This window comes from Chelonia mydas, chromosome 1 (genome assembly GCF_015237465.2).
Source record: "Chelonia mydas isolate rCheMyd1 chromosome 1, rCheMyd1.pri.v2, whole genome shotgun sequence".
NCBI classification, from domain to species: domain Eukaryota; kingdom Metazoa; phylum Chordata; order Testudines; family Cheloniidae; genus Chelonia; species Chelonia mydas.
In genome coordinates this window covers 261038520-261055799 of record NC_057849.1, presented here as the reverse complement: position 1 = coordinate 261055799, position 17280 = coordinate 261038520, and the positions used below count along the sequence as shown (strand labels likewise).

The 17280-nt window shown below is 48.0% G+C and overlaps 1 protein-coding gene across 1 annotated transcript; it reads left to right on the top strand.

Moving 5' to 3' along the window:
• Positions 1-1335: 1335 nt before the first annotated feature.
• Positions 1336-11627, top strand: DDX47 (DEAD-box helicase 47). Its single transcript, XM_007064056.4, is given in 13 exon segments — positions 1336-1482; positions 1484-1573; positions 2567-2660; positions 4202-4390; positions 5167-5238; positions 5825-5943; positions 6844-6915; positions 7388-7504; positions 7657-7803; positions 8120-8257; positions 9842-9912; positions 10136-10265; positions 10380-11627. Coding segments are annotated over 13 exon segments (1503 nt in total). The 5' UTR covers positions 1336-1350; the 3' UTR covers positions 10512-11627.
• The last annotated feature ends 5653 nt before the right edge of the window (positions 11628-17280 follow it).

The window sequence follows — 17280 nt, the reverse complement described above, 5'->3', positions numbered from 1 at the left end:
CAGGGTGGATGTAGTCCACTCCCAATAATAGATGAGAAGGTGTCAATTCCAGGAGAGGCAAAGCTGCTTTTGTAATAAGCCAGCCACTCCCAGTCCCTATTCAAGCCCAAATTAATGGTGTTAAATTTGCAAATGAATTTTATTTTTACTGTTTCTCTTTGAAGTCTGTTTCTGACGTATTTTTGTTCAAGTATAGCTACTTTCAAATCTGTTATAGAATTCTATAACATATTTATTTTCCTTTGTTGCTTATACTCTATTTCATTTGAGAATAATTATTTTAAACTGATTTTTGGCAGGCTTCCTGTTTCTGCTGTACTTACAAAAATGTTGCTCTTAGTTTTTTGTGTCCTGAGATAGCTGCTCTTCACATTCTGAATTGGCCTGCCTTACACTTTGATACTTGACGTACCCAATTTTATGCTCCTAAAGATCTGACTTCCAATTATTAAAGGATGCCTTTTTGCAACAAACTGCCTCTATTACTCTGTTGTTTAGCCATCGTGGCACTTTTTGGTCCCTTTTTTTTTATTATTATTTGGGATATACATGTAATTTGAGCCTCTATTAAGAGTCTTCCTCAGCACCTCCCTGGTATTTCTGTCTTCTCCCTGTTATCCCTCCTCCTTTCACCCCAACCCATCACCAGAGCACAGCAAGCTCCTGCTGCTCTGTAGGGAAGGGTGAGGAGTCCTGATTTGCTCTTCCCCTCTGACAACACCACGGATCGGTGGGGACGGTGGAATCTGCCAAGCACAATCCACTGATAGCACCAAAATGAGACGCCGCTGAGCTCTCCGCTTCCTTTCCCACCTACTTTATGGGCAACTGGATAGTGATGCTCGGGCGACCCTTGCGCTCACACCCCGTTGCCCCGCCCGGGCAGTAACACCCTCCCCGGAGCTACTGCCCCCGGCTGTGGCAAAAAGCCACCAGCAGGAGCTAGCGCGGCGGGTGCAGAGCGGACCAGGCCGGCGAGGTCACACCCCGATGCAGACGCTGGAGGTCAGCGCCGCCTGGGGGGACAGAGCTGCCGCTCACAAAATCAGCGCCCGCCCCAGCGGAGCTTGACCCTCGGCGGGAGCCCCACGTAACCCCCCCACTCCCCACTGACTGCGCCCTACACACACTCACCCCCACACATAACGCCCTCCCCCGCGCACGCGCACACGGTCACACCCAGCACACGCGCAGAGCGCCCCCCCCCCCCCCGCCGTCATATTATCATCACACGCACCGCTCGAGAGCTAGGCAGGAACGCGGCTCACGTGCCCCGTCCGCAGCGCGCCCAGCCCCATTGCGCTCTCTGATTGGCTGGAGGCCCGCTGCGCGGGGACAACTAGTCGCACAATGCTCCGCGCCCGATTGGCCGTGCCTCGAGACGGATTTCCCCCCACCGCCCAGGAGACCGTATGTGATGTCATTGGAAAGCGCCGCCCCTCGGGAAACCACATGTCCCGGCGCTCCCCGCGGTGGGGGGGGGGGGTCAAAGGTGAAGCGCAAGATGGCGGCGGATGCGGAGCACGGGGCGCCGGAGGAGGCGGTGGAAGAGCTGCGGAGCTTCAAGGACCTGGTGAGAGAAACAGAGACCGAGCTCTCCGCACCCTTCTCCCCTGGGCTCGGCGTCTCCTGCCCGGGTCCGCCCTGCTCTGGACTCTGGGACTTGGGAACCTGGTTCAGTTCCCTGCTCTGCTCCCGGCTCCCTGGGGCGCGTCCCTCTGTCTCCCTTCCCCATCTGTGGGGCGGGAAGGACCGCGCAGCCCGGCCCCGGCTCGCCGCGCGCGGGGAGGAGACGCACGCTGAAGACTCTGCGGTGCTCAGGTGGGAGGGCGGCCTCGGGGCCAAGCACCAAAGCGAGCCCTCCTGTTCTGCCTGCCTGGTGCCACCCTGTGGCCTTCCTCGCCTGCTGAGTCTTGCTGCTTATTGCTTAATCTTGGAGCGTTTAAAGGAGACCTGGTGCCAGCACTTGCTGTGGGACCTGAACACACAGCCCTCCTGTTGTGCTGGCACTGTTTGCCTCTCTGTGTCAGGGTATCCTGGAAGGGAGTGGGGGGTATTAACTGGCAAAGTGTCCAGCTTTCATTTGGGGCTTCAGTTATCCTTGATAGGCGAGCTAAAGAGATGCTATTAACATTAAAATATGGCTATTTAAGTAGATGAAGATACTATACCTATCCTAGCCCTCTGCTCCCAAGTAACTTTTCTCTTTTAAACTCACTTTATTCTGCTCTTAAATGTTTTTCTTTGCCCTGTTTCTACATGGGGAAAAAAAACAGCCAAGTAACAGGGAAGACATGGGGAAATGCAACTGGTTGTATACAAAGTGCTGTGAAATGCATGAATTGAAAAAAAATGTGTGTTTTTTCAGGCAGATTTGTGACTTCTTTTTTTAAAGTTGAGGGATTTCCTTAAAAGCGATCCCCACAGTTTGTGGCTGCAGCATTGAGTGTCCAGGGGTTGAGTGGGTTGGAGTCTGGCTGGGAGGGACTTAGCTTCATTTGATTGGCTGGCTTGGTGGTAGTTGGCCATTTGTTGATGTTTGTCCCCTTTTTTCTTTCACTCTCAGGGAGTAACAGATGTACTGTGTGAAACTTGTGACCAGTTGGGATGGAAGACACCAACTAAAATTCAAGTTGAGGCTATTCCTGTGGCTCTCCAAGGTGAGCAGAGTCTGTTTGTCTGTTTCCACGAACAGGTGTGGAAAGAAGGGTGTAGACTTAATATGGGTGAATCTTGTAGGGTTCTCTAATTCTTTAAATGATTGAAGACAATGCTTCACTCTCCACAGGAGTATGAATGTTTACTCTGTATCCTGTCCAGATTCTAGTTCAGATCTGACAGTCTGTCTCCCTAAACTCCCCTGCGATATTAGATGGCTACAGCATTCCTCACTCCCTGTATTGCCGTTTACCTTTGAAGTGCACTATTAAAATATGGCATTGGGTAAACATGTTGTTTAATGGAGCTGGATGAAAAATTCATAGCACATAATTCAGCAAATTTTGTTTTTCCTCTTTGCAAAATATTAGTGCATATCATGATTTTCTCAAAACTGTTTTCCAGTTAATGCCAGTAAATAAATCTTGCTCTGTAGCAACTTCATTAACAGTTTGTAGTGAATATTTGACATTTCAGCTGTTTTGATTAGTCACATAGATGCTAGGGATGTAAATATCATTTAAAAAGTTAACCGGTTAAACGATTAAAATTATATCGTTTAACTGATTAACCAAGGTCCCTCCTGCTGGCCTGGCGCAGGTTAGGGGTTAACGGTTATGGTTGGTTAACCTTTTACGTCCCTAATAGATTCATGGTACATTTCTGCTCTCTGCTTAAAAGAAGGTGTATCTTAGAATCAGACTTTCCAGAGTGAATAATTGCTCATTCAAAATGGCTTTCTGTGAACATCCTGTGATTGCTGATATCAATTATGTTTTTAGCTAACATTCCTGTCACTAAACTCATTCACTAGATTATTCATAAAGTGAATACTATTGGGGATAGCAAGACAATTCAATAACATGTTTTAAAATGTGAGTTATTTTTTTCAGTGTTTGTCTTGTCCTATTACTTACATATTGACAAGTGCATTTGAATAAAAGCCACATTTAGGTATTAGTACTCCTAAAATTAGTTACACTTTAGGAACTTTCCTTGTTGAAGGGAAGGATTGGGGTTATTTTAACATGTGGCTCGGAACAGCTGGTATCTTGGCAAAAGCGAGGTTGGTACTGCTACAGCAAGGCTCCCAAGCCATGGAACGTGTCTAAAATTGGACCAGATTTCCTTACCTTTGTCACTTCATGACTGATGAATTTTTTAGACATATTTAAACATATGAGGGGAATGGTGTATAAAATGGCTGGATTTAGTGAAATGTAAAGTGAGGGTTTGTGACCTGACGTTCTAAGACAAGCTATATGCTGCTTGGGACCTAGTGGGGAAAATGAAAGGGACTGTGACATTCAAGTTAACAGTTGCATAGAAATAAAACCATGTTTAAATGCTGCAGAGATCTGTGGAAGCTCCCTGTTCGGGTGCTGTGTCCTTGCACCCCTTCTTTTGTCAATCCTGTGAGTACTTGCTGGTACAGGTCTCTCAAATCTCATTATAGGGTTCTCTTTTCTTACGATGCTGGGAGGGCCTCTCTCTTTCTAGGCTCTAGTATCACAGTCTTTTGCCTCCACCTTTCCCCTTGTAGGCCGGGATATCATTGGGCTGGCAGAGACAGGCTCTGGAAAAACAGGGGCCTTTGCTTTGCCCATCCTGCAGACACTGCTGGAAACACCCCAACGCTTCTTTGCTCTTGTCCTCACACCAACCCGAGAGCTCGCCTTCCAGATCTCAGAGCAGTTTGAAGCTCTTGGATCCTCCATTGGTGTCCAGAGTGGTGAGTGGCCTTCTAACAGGCCTCAGAATTGTACAGTATTTGGATGTCACTGTGTGAAAATTTGAGGGAGTAGAAGAAAGCTGTTGAACTGTAAGGAAGGGAGTAAGAGGAATAGAGCATGGGAGTGGGGTTGGGAAAGGAACATTGGTGAGGGGGTAGTATTTGTGGTGGTGGTATATCACCTTTCAGTGTGAAAGAGCATGGAGCAATCTGTCCTCTCTGAGGTGTACATCAAGGCAGTGGACATTTCCCAAGAGGGAAGTGGGGAGGATCACCCATAACCACATGTTAGATTGTCAGCCATAAATATGAGTCATCACCCCAATGAACTGGATAGGGGAGTTCACACCCATCAGGCTTTCTTTGCAGACTCCCTGCATCAGTTCCATATTCAAACTGATGTTTTAAGGTTTAGTTTGCGACCATAAGGGCTAGGAACTCTGAATGAGTGCACAGATTTGCAGCTAAACTTAGTAGCACGGGGGGGGGGGATTTTGCAGCTAGCTTTGTGACCGTGGAAAACATCGGTCCATGACAGTAAATGATCTGGGGACTTGAAATCTGGATTAGGATATCTAAGGGAAGACAGTTACTGGTCAGGAATGCCAAAATGAAATTAAAGGGAATTCTTATTAAGATAAGTGGTTTTTAATTCCTATACATAAGTTGTGGGTGGATTTGAGAAGGAACCGGACTAGGTAGATTGTTGGTTATAGTGGTGGCTTGTACTGGTTCTGTTCCAGAGGGACTCACTCTGCCTTTCTTTTTCCCCACAGCGGTTATTGTGGGTGGAATTGACATGATGTCACAGGCTCTGACCTTAGCCAAGAAGCCCCATGTTATAATTGGTAAGAAATCCACATGTAGAGTGATGCTTGTAATAAGATCACAGGCATCCTAAGGAATGCAGAATGGCGGTGTTGGTTGTCAGAAGTGCCTGTATGTGTCTGGAGGGAGCAATGAGTGTAACCTCAGTGTGTTCCTCTTGGCTTTGAAGAAGGAACAGTGGATGCAATGCAAGCTCAACTCAAAATTGTCCAGCCAAGTTGCCTTGCGACTGGTCTCCCATTCTCCCCTAGGAACTCAACCACCATGGTCTAGAGCTCTTCTCAGGATGCCTCTGATCTGGCCCACTTTTTCCCTTGGAAGGCCTGGTCTGGTGGTCCTCATTTTAAGACAGCTCTGGCATACAGGAACTCTTCCCTCCAGGGAAAATCAGTCTGCTTTGGCTTCTCACCAAGCCACCTTCAGTTCCCAGCACAGCTCCACATTGCTGTGGCTGCCTTTACAATCTTAAGCAAAAGACGCCAACTCTGTAGCAGAGTCCCGCCCTCCTCACTTGCGGTGCCTCTTTCCTCCTTATGTGGACTGCATTCTGGGGCATTTTTCCCATTGCTGTCACCTTTACCTTTCTTTTTGATTGTCTGTTGGTAGCAACACCTGGCCGTCTGATTGACCATCTGGAGAACACGAAAGGTTTCAACTTGCGAGCTCTTAAGTACCTGGTTATGGATGAAGCTGACCGGATCCTCAACATGGATTTTGAGACAGAGGTGAGGCCTATGATACCTGCCCTAAAGGAAAAGTCCTGTAGAATTTAACAGATGAAATCAATACAATCTTAAGGAAACTATTCTAAATGTCTATAAGACTTAATAGAACAGCGGTTCTCAAACTGTGGATCAGGCCCCAAAGTGGGTCGCCACCCTATTTTAATGGGGTCGCCATGGCTGGCATTAGACTTGCTGGGGCCTGGGGCTGAAGCTGGTGCCCAAGCCCCACTATCCGGGGCAGCAGGGCTCAGGTTACAGGCCCCCAACCTGGACTGAAGCCCTTGGGCTTCAGCTTTGCCTTCCCGCGACCCTGGGATGGCAGGGCTTGGGCAGGTTCAGGCTTTGGTCTCTCCTCCTGGGGTTGTGTAGTAATTTTTGTTGTCAGAAGGGGGTCACAGTGCAATGAAGTTTGAAAACCGCTGTAATAGAAAATAAGATCTTGCTGTAGCTTTATTAAACTATCCCACAGAACTTAATAGTAAATTATATTGAACTTTTAACATCCCATAGAATTCGCTCTTAAATTCTACACAATGGTTTAAACACTTTAGAAATGATCTAATCTCTGTTAAATTCTGTTGGATTCTTCTCTAAATGTTTCTCTTGTTGTTCCTTATTAGGTGCACATGCTGATATATGCAATCCTGCAGATATACTGCCTATTGACTTTTGGAGTCCATGGTGACTATCTAGGTGTCCCAGCCCACAATGAAGCTTCATTTTATATGGCTCTCCTAAAAGAAGGAAGGGGTTTACTGGGATGGCCACTCCTCCCATATCAGACAGATTAGCATATGGCCCTGTGTTCATATGTTCTCTGCGTTCTCTGCTAGGGGCACATGTCTTGACTTCTGCTGTGCCTCGATAGCAGGTTTTGCCTCCTCCCTCTTTCTTTTACAGGTGGATAAGATCCTAAAAGTGATTCCCCGAGACAGGAGGACATTCCTCTTTTCTGCCACCATGACCAAGAAGGTGAGCGCATAACTTTTCTCAGATCAGCCTGTGTGTGTTGAAAGTGGGGGAAGGGGTAGTGGATTATCTGATAGATGTTTCTACTCCCCTTTTCTCCTCCCTAAGGCTACATCTACACTGTGAGTTAGGGATGTGATTCCCCTGCTCGTGTATGTATGCTCCCTCGTGCTAGCTCTCATTGAGCTAGCACCAGTATAAACAGTGGCATAGCAGTGAAGGAGTGGCTTAGCCGTGCCGAGTACAAATCTGCCTGAAACTGGTGGGTACGTACTTGGCACGGCCCAGCCGTGCCTCCACTACCAGTGCTACTGTGGCTACACGGCCGTTCATGCTCTCACAGTCTTGAGAGCTAGCACCTGTACACAAGTAGGGGAATCGTGCTCCTAGCTCGCAGTGTAGACCTAGCCTTAGAGCCATGTTGCTGGAGGATTAGCACGTTGCTAATACCGATTTATTTTGATTCTTCATTCAGGTGCAAAAGCTCCAGCGTGCTGCACTGAAGGACCCTGTTAAATGTGCTGTTTCCTCCAAATACCAGACAGTTGAAAAACTGCAACAGCATTATATTTTCATCCCCTCCAAATTCAAGGTAATGCCTCTTCTCTCCCCATCCTCAAAGCCATTCTTGCTCCTCCTTCATAGTTACTCTCCTGCTCTTTCCCACCTTCTCTGGCTCATGGTTGAAGTTGCCGTTTGCTCTCATGTCGTCTGTACCACTGCCATGTTTGTTGATCCTTGCAGGACAGTTACCTGGTTTATATCCTGAATGAACTGGCTGGGAACTCCTTCATGATATTCTGCAGTACCTGCAACAACACTCAAAGGACAGCTCTCCTGCTCCGCAACTTGGGTTTCACTGCCATACCCCTCCATGGACAGATGAGTCAGGTAGCAGCCTATCCCACCCTTGCTGTGTAGGTGTATATGAGATGAGGATGTGTCACAGTGTCATGACCATCTCCGAGAGGAAAGAGACCATAACATGTGTAGGGCTGGCTCCCTAGAACTTAATTTAACGCTCATGCAGCCACCAAATTCCAGTGTACCAGTATCAGTTGTCCCAGGTGAAAGCTTAATCTCCTAATCTTTCTGTATACAGAAGGATAACAATAGTTTAACAAGAGTAGGTTCAGTCTCTTGCTGTTTGATTCCTTAACTTTCAAGTTATAAACTTGTTTCTTTATTTTTCTTTCTACTACCACAGAATAAGCGACTGGGGTCCCTGAACAAGTTCAAGGCCAAGGCCCGTTCCATTCTGCTGGCTACAGATGTTGCAAGCAGAGGTCTGGACATCCCACATGTGGATGTTGTGATAAATTTTGATATTCCCACACATTCCAAGGTGAGATACTCATCTTGATAACAGAGGGTTCCTATCACCTGAGGCTTAAGATTGATCACCGAAGCTCACTACAGAAGATTTTCTCCTCTGCTGACTGGAGCTCGTAGTTCACTCGTCTAGATGAAGCTGTACCATTTCTTTTCTGTGGTGATGTTTTTACTTGGTGTTGCTTTTTGGGTACATTGGTGTGTACTGCAGAGCAGGGGCATGATAAATTGGGATGCTTTCTCTGTGCGTGGGGAGAGGGCCTGGGGGATAAATTCCAGTTTCTGTTGCATCATGCTAAAGGGAAAATATAAACTTTAATCTTGGAAACGGTCCAATTTAAAATGATTCTAGTTTCTATATGTTGCGATTTTTTTTTTTTTTTTGTCAGTTAGTGTTAGGGTTTTTCTCTTCTGTATTCATGATGATTCTCTTTGCAAGGGAGAAACTGACTAGACTAGAGTGCTGTGAAAATGTATGAATTTATCAAACTGAAACAGACACTTTACTAAACCTGAAAAGTTGTTAAAATCTTAGGACGTCTCTCTATGGAAGGCATAGCATTATCAGATGTGACCTTTCAAATTGATGGCATCCCTTGTTAAGACTAACACATAGCTCAAGATCTGCTATTAGGTAAACAATATTCAGTATTCTAGAAATTAAAACTGACTATTGTTTCCTGTAATGATTGTGGTGTACTAGACACTGCAAACAAATAAAATGGACATAGTCCCTGTTCTTGAAGATCTTAAATTATGAAAAGACTACAGGTAGATTGGGGTAATAGACCTATTAGGTCATCTAGTCCAGGATTTATCAAAAGTGGCCCATATCTTAATGGTTATGTGTGGACACCTGCCCTTGCAATTCACTGTCTCAGACCTCTTCCCCTCTTATTTCTTGCAATCATGTGACAAGCCAATGGCGCAGGTATAGAAAAGTGGCTGAAGTATTTTTATCTGCCTTACTGCTGTTGAGAAAATGAGTTAGTACCATATAACCAGCAAGTGCTCTTCAGATCAGTTTGGAGACTTCAGATCCAGTTAGTCTTGCCCACTCAAGGCTGTTTCCCACTGTATGTTCTCCAGAGCTTTTGTCTAGTATTAAATTACCTTAGCAATGGAACTTCCACTTCCCGTAGACCATTCCACAATCCAACAGATTGCACCCAAAAATGTCTTGATAGTTCACCTTATTTATATCATGATTTAATTTTGTCCTGCAGATTTGGCAGTGCAGTTGACTGACTGTCAGAAAAAGAAAAAATGAAGAGGGGCACTGTTATAGGCCTATACCATAATTCAGAGATGGGTTAATACCAGAGAACAAACTAGAGAGCTGCTTTCACCGTCCCCCTCTATTTTCAGGGAGCTACACATGCTACTCCTTTGAGCATAAATTCTGATCATTGTTTCTCCCCTCCCTCATGGCTTCTGTTTTGTCCTAGGGAAATGCATAGTCCTCCCTGCATAGCCATTTACCCTGCTGCTTGTGGGGCCGCAGTATACTTGGGCACAGAGCGCCCTTCCAGGGACTGTTTTCAGTTCAGTATTGGGCAGAGCACATCCTGTTGCTGACTGAGATATTTGCTTTCAGGATTACATTCACCGCGTGGGGAGGACAGCTCGAGCTGGGCGGTCTGGCAAATCCATCACCTTTGTCACTCAGTAAGTAACATCAGGGTGTGCTGCCTCTTCCATCCAGACGCACCTGTCCTCCTCCTGCATGAGTAGAGAGCATCTTTTTTTGCCCTGAGGAGCAGACAGGGTTCAGTGTGGTGAGCTTTGATAGGAACCACGTACTTCTGGCTGGCTCTGGGTGGAGGCTGTGGCTAAAGGGAACCAAAGTATTCCCGGGAAGACTGATCTGTATGGGCTTTCATTTTACCAGGTACGATGTGGAACTATTCCAGCGCATTGAGCACCTCATTGGCAAGAAGCTGCCTGTATTCCCCACACAGGAGGAGGAGGTCATGATGCTAACTGAGCGTGTGGCTGAAGCCCAGAGATTTGCTCGTATGGTATGTTTCACTTTATCCCTTATCTGTCTCCATTGCCCTGAATTTCTCTCTGAATGTGGAGAGTTCGAGCGATTGCTCACCTTGTGGGGGGTTTTTTTGTTTTTGTTTTTTCAGGAGTTGCGGGAGCAGGGAGAGAAAAAGAAGCGATCCCGGGATGAGGCCAATGATGACGATGACACAGAGGGAGCTACAGGTGTCAGGAACAAGGTGGCTGGTGGGAAAATGAAGAAAAGAAAAGCCCGTTAGCCAGATACTTAAACGTCTGTCCCCTTTGAGTTTACATGGGCTGGGGCGGTACCTACCACACAGTATTTCCATCAAATCAGAAGCCTCCAGAACTACACTTGTAAACGGCAGGCCAGTTGGAAAGAGATTTTTCCATCATGTTTGAGTCTCCAACACTGTCTTTGGTCATAGGCTGAACCTGCACCCTAGTAGTATGCTGGAACCCGTTGTCCTACCGAGGGTTGGTATCAGTTCTAATGCTGGGCTGTAAGAGGGAGTCATCTCCTGCAGCTGGACTGTCCCCTGGACCTGGAAGCAGCAGTCTCCTGGCAAAGCTCATTTTTATATGGGTTAAATGTGAAATGTTGCCCTATGGACACTTTTCCCCCCAATCATGCTGCAGCCTATTATCACTCACCATCCAAACCTCAGCGAGTGCCTCTTTATAAGACAGTTGAAAGGAAGAAGAAAACTGAGAAAGCACCCTACATTTTCCAGGGTATGCATATGACGCTCCAGGATGGGGTTCTCGCCTTGAACAGAGACACTCATGCTGGGGCAAAAACTCCAAATATATTTTGCTTAACCACAAATCAGTTTGCTTTTCAGTGTATTATAACTTATTGTGCCACTTCTGCTAACTTTCAAAGTTCCCTGTTTTAAGGGGTTTCCCGCCCATGTAGGTCAACATCTTCTCCGCCCACACCCTTACTGTGAAGTCAACTCAGCATATGCTATCACCATGCTTTCTGTGGCAGCGGTCTGATGTTCCAGACATTGCAGTGACTTCATACAGTCTACTCCCACTGGAGGAGAAATGCCACGAAAATAGAGAGAGGCTGGCAGTGGCTGTGAGCAGAGACTTAAGTATATGGCTTTCTGTGCTCCCACTAGTAGCCACTGACTCCTGTAGTACCTGAGAGCCAACGCTAGGGGGAAGTGTTACACAGTCAAGCAGCGAAGCCCTTTATGCTGGCGGAATGGTAATGGATTGTTATCAGATGTTCTATTTCTGGCTCTTCCTCTCTATCCCAATAGTGCTGCTTTTGTGTATTGCTTCTGAGCTTAGTAGACTATAAGAAGCAAGCAAACCTTTTTGTGAGAAGTGGAAGAAAGAATTCAACTTCCTTTTCAGTACACCAGCAGTCTGGTTCTAATTCCCACGCATAGTAAACCAATGCTAATATGCCCTGTAAGGGTGCTCTTCAATTACTTTCTAAAACATGCCACCTCCTCAGGCAACTGAATAATTCTGCTGTCTGGGTGGTTTATAAAGTGTCTGTCCGAGCTGGTCAGAAGCAAGAATTTCCCTTCCCCTAGAACTGCGGATGCTTGGCGGAGGGGGTTCTGAATGGGAAGGAGAAGCCAACATTTTGAAATTTAAAAATTCTGAAAAACTGATTTTATTACCAGTTAATGTCAAAACATTAAATATGAAATATAATATATAAAAGCCAGGGATAGTTAAGATAAAAGTGTTTATCAAAAGCAAGTGTTCTAACTTTCTTGTGAAAGTTCATCAAGCTGAAACATATTCCTGCAAAATTTCAGTTTACATTAAATAGCATTTTCCAACAATACTTCTGTCAAATCATTGACAAGCTCTATTGCCTGTAATATAAACAGAGGCCTAAGGTGGTGGTCATCTGATGCATAATATTTATCATTAACCTTGACTGCCTTACCAGCTATTTATCCTGGTCAATTGCAATAGCAGCTTACTCATACCAAACATCCAAGCAGCTTCAAATGGATGTGCACCGCCAAATTCTCGAGTCCACTCCCTCCCAAAAGAGTAGAATTCTATCACTTGGTTGAAGCCTGTGTAAGTGTGACAGCTTGTAACTCATCAGGGCTAGACACAAGAGCATTATGTCATTGTAAAGGAGTGTTTCACACTTTCAGTGGGACTTCAAGCATTTGTTGCTGTGTCAGGAACAGCTCAGGATACTGGACTTTAAGTCTGTGATCTTATGTACAAATTTACCTAAAACTATCTTAAGTACTCATTTAAAGACTTTTTGGTGATCAGATTTAATAATTTTATTAAGATGTTAAAATAATAAGAAAACTGTACAGAGTTTAAGCACAGAAGTTTCTGGTTATCAGGGAATAAGGTACAGATTATCAAGGGGTGCGAAGTTCAGTTTAGGAACGGGTGGCGTAAGGAATACATAATCTGCAATATCCCCGATTGGAGGTAAAAGGTTAACAGGTCAAAGTACAGACATTGAGATATGGGGGTATGTTCATATAAAAGCTAGGTTCTACTACAATGATACAGTTAGCCTTCACAACACCTCTGTGAGGTAGGGAAGTGCTGTTATCCCCATTATCAAATTGGGGAATTGAAGCACAGACTAAGAGCTTGTTTACAGGAACAATTAGCCCGCAGGAAGCTGGATGTGATTCTACCCCCCATCAGCCTGCCACAGTCTCTTTGTGGATACCCTGCTGGTATGTAACAGCTCCTTACAGCACTTCGATCTAGTAGTTCTTTTTGAGAAAGCACATTAACAAACATCTGCAAGGTGCAAAAGAACGGTCACCCAGCTTGCTGCCATCTAGTTGTTTGTGGTAACAGACCCTGAGTGGTGATTTGCACCAAGGTTCATAGGAATTGTGTGGTGGAACAGTGAAAACAACCCATGCTGGTACTCTAACCACTAGGTGCTCCTTCCCTTTTAAAAGCTTTAAACGAGTGGTTCTCAACCCATGGGCCGCATGCAGCCTAGTTAGCACACAACTGTGCACTAAAAAAAAAAATCAAAATTTCCTCCTCCGGCATGGCAGGGGCCAGGACCAATGCGGGGGAGACAGTGGCAGGCAGCCCTGCTGGAGTGCTTCTGCCAGCAGTGGATCTGTGAGTGCTGCAGGGTGTGGGAGAGTAGGGCTTTGGGGAGGTCTGTGGGGAGGCTCTGGGTATGAGGGGGTACGGGGCGCTGGTCAGCATAGGTGGAACTATGGGAGTGGGGGGTGCTCGTGCACCCCCCAGGTTTTACGTGGGGCTCCACTCCTGGCCCTGCATCAGGGGTCCTTGGTGCCCAGTGGGGCTTGGGTCCTGTGCCCAGTGTAACAGGGCTCTGCTCCTGGCCCTCCTCTGAGGGGTCTCTGGGCGAGGGGAGCGCTGTGGTTCTCAACCTGCGGCCCATATAACACATTGCTACACAATGATAAACTCTTTCTCCCTAAGCCCTACACAGTTGAACTAATGGTAATTAACCCTGGCTTTGCAGATGGAGGAATAGATTTAAAAAAAACCCAGCTTTTTAAAAGCTACCCTACACCTGGCGTGTAATTTGTTTTTTGGGCTCATTAGTAAGCTGCCAGCCTAATAGCTTTATCACTCGTGACTTAACAGCCAGCTCTGCCAAACTCATGCTGATTAGCATGTTTGTTGCATAATCCTCTTATCGTCTGTTCTAAATATTAGTATGGTATGAGAAGGCAATGAGAGTCTTCCTCTCTTCTGGCCATTAACAATAGTACTGCCTCTGCCCTGGCAAAAATGTTTTCATGGTTCTGTATTCCCAGGAGGTGTGAGACATTCCCAGTGCTCCATGCATCCTGCTACTTCCTTATAGAGACAATGTTTAAAACATGGCTTTCCGATGTTGGAGATTCCAGACTAGTCACAGGGGCTGGGGCAAAAGAAGAGTAATGGTGATGGGCAAGAGTTGTATGACCTTGAATCCACTGATTTCCCCTACTGCAAATGTCCTTAAAATCGACATTCTCTCCCTGCGGCTGCAGTGATCTCTAGCACGACTGCCTGTAGGATCAAATAGCAGCTCACCGGCGCAAACGCTGTGAGAGCATCTCAGTCAGCATGGAGCTTTCCAGTGAGTAAAGGGAGTAAACTGAAAATAACCACCCGGAATAAAGAGAAGGGGGGCGGGGAATGAAAAAGGAGAGGAAACCGTAGGAACTTGACACCTGTGTAGGGTGATGGGTGGGGAGGGAGAGCGTGTTTATCCACCCATGAGTAAGGGACCTTTTAACAAAAAGACTGGGAATTGCTATCCTAAGGTGTTCCACCCCTATAAGTGTGCGTTCCACCTTGGTTTATGATCTCACAAGCTAAGCAGGGTTGGCCCTGCTGGTCAATATGTGACTGCCAGTATGTCCATACAGCAATTAGACACCCACGCCAGGCACATGTCAGCTGACTCAGGCTCCTAGGAATCGGGCTGCAGGTCTGTAAAATGGCAGTGTAGATGTTGGGGCTAGGGCTGGAGCCCAGGCTATGGGATCCTCTCCCCTCACAGGGTCCCAAAGCCCAGGCTAAAGCCCTAGCCTGAACATCTACACCACAATTTTACAGCCCCAAAAGCCTGATTCCGTGCGAGCCTGAGTCAGCTAACACAGGCCAGCCCTGGGTGTTTAATTGCTGTGTAGATCAGAGGTAGGCGAACTATGGCCCACGGAACCCTCCTGCCTGGCCCCTGAGTTCCTGGCCCGGGAGGCTAGCCCCCAGCCCCTCCCCTGCTGTTCCCCCTCCCCCGCAGCCTCAGCTCACTACGCCGCTGGTGCCATGCTCTGGGCGGCAGAGCCGTGGCCAGACCGGGTGCTCGGTGTGGCACGGTGGCTGGCTCCAGCCGGGCGGTGCGGCTGCCTGTCCTGGTGCTCTGGGCAGCGCAGCTGCAGAGCTGCCAGCCACCGCTGCTCCAGGCAGCGCGGTAAGGGGGGCAGTGAGCGGGGGGGGGGAGGGGGGGTTGGATAGAGGGCAGGGGAGTTTGGGGTGGTGGTCAGGGGATAGGGCAGTCAAAGCGTGAGCAACAAGGGTTGAATGGGGGCAGGGGTCCTGTGGGGGCAGTCAGGAAGGAGAAGGTGGGTTGGAGGGGGCAGTCGGGGACAGGGAGTGGGGGGGTATGGATGGGGCAGGAGTCCCCGGGGGGGGGGGGGGCGGCTGTCAGGGGACAGAGGGTTGGATGGGGCAAGAAGCAGGGGGGTCGGATAGGGGTTGGGGTCTGGGCCATGCCACACCACGCCTGGCTGTTGGGGGGAGGCACAGCCTCCCTTAAGCGGCCCTCTGTACAATTTCGGAAACCTAATGTGGCCCTGAGACCAAAAAGTTTGCCCACCCCTGGTGTAGATATACCCTCAAAGGCCTCCAAGGAAAACCCTTGTATAGCTGAAAGTGGTGTTGGTGACTCAGGGCGTGGCAAGCTTTTGTCTGAGTCAGTACTGAACGAGCGTTGCAGTATGATTTAAGGGGTACTATGTATGCTGTTGGAGTAGGGGGCTACCTTTTGATGAAACTTAAACCACAACTCAAGGAGCACAGAGGGGTAAAAGGCGAACCAGAGCACAAGCCTCTTCCTTCCAGTGGACATTGGCTCTTGTTCCACAGCAGATTGTGAATTCTGTCCTCAATTCAAGATTCTGTCTTGCTTGTGAACTAAGGATCCAAGATTCTCTGTTTCCTAGAAAATTATAGGGAGAATGTGAGAGAAGGAATGCTCATATTGCAAAGAAAGTGAATCCACTCCTTATGAAGGAATACAGGGCGTGCCTCGTGAAAGAGGAGTGGTCCTGAGAGGAGAGGTATTGACGTTGTCCTCCCCAGGGCTGGAATGACCAAGAGCTATAAAATTCCTAGCACTAGAAAACCAAAGTGCTTTCCCCACCCACATTCCTGTCTGTGCCTCACCTACTCAAGTGATGTGTGTTAATTTCAGCTAAAAATATCACAACTTGTTTGAATACCAGGAAATAGTTTCTTGGTATGACTGTGCCAAGAGCAGGTGCTTATGTAACCGAAACAAGAGGGAGTGGGGAAGCAAAGGGTCCTAATACTCATTCTGTTCAGGAGGGGAGAGTGCTAATCTCACCCAGGCTATTAGCAACACCTGTATCTGACTTCACAGGATATGAGCAGGACATCTTTCTGGGTGAAAGGTAGCTTATGTCAGCCTAACTATGGAAGTGTCAATAGTGACGCTTAAAATTTCACTCCCACCCATGGGCGGCGGGTATAATAGGCCAAGGGAGGCTCTGCCTCCTCTGGTGCGGCCACCAGACCCCCAGTTGCAGGGTTTGGTGGCGAAGTTCTTGCTTTTATTATGCCCCGTGCAGATTCCAGGATGGCAGAGGAGGCACATACTGCCTCGGCAGTCACCCCAGAACCTGCATGGGGCATATCAAGTGTCTTCTATACACACTTCTCCCCTGGGCGGTGGGCGGGTTGGGTCCAGGGTGGGGAGGCATGGTGCAGCTTCGGCCAGCCCAGCCAGGGCTCCTCCGCTCGGGGAAGGCTTGGGGGCTCCCCTAGCGCAAGATGCGGGACGCTCCAGGCTGCGTCTGGCCTGGGGCTCCTCCAGGCGAGGGTGGGTTTGTGGCTCTGGCCACGGGGTAGGGAGGGTGCAGGGTGTCTCAGGGCTCCAGCCGTGGGGACAGTGTGGGCAGAAGGGGCAGAGCTGGGGGCTAGCTTCCCCAGAGGGGGCTCCACCCGCTGCCCATGTTCCGACCAATGTCACTGCCGTGCTATGCTGACTTAATAACTCCACTTCCACGAGCGGCGTAGAGTCAAAGTCGATGTCATTAGGTTGACGCAGTGTCAGTGTGGATGGCGTCCCGCTCAACGGAGCCGTCCGCCACGGGAACCGAGACAAGCGTTGCAGGAAGTGCGGCTACTCCAACGAGACCCTGCCCCACGTCCTGTGCAGCTGCAAGCCCCACTCCAGAGCCTGGCAGCTGTGCCACAACGCCATCCAGAGCCGCCTGGTGAAAGCCATCGCACCGCGCCTGGGGGAGGTCACCGTGAACTGCGCCATCCCCGGGACTGACA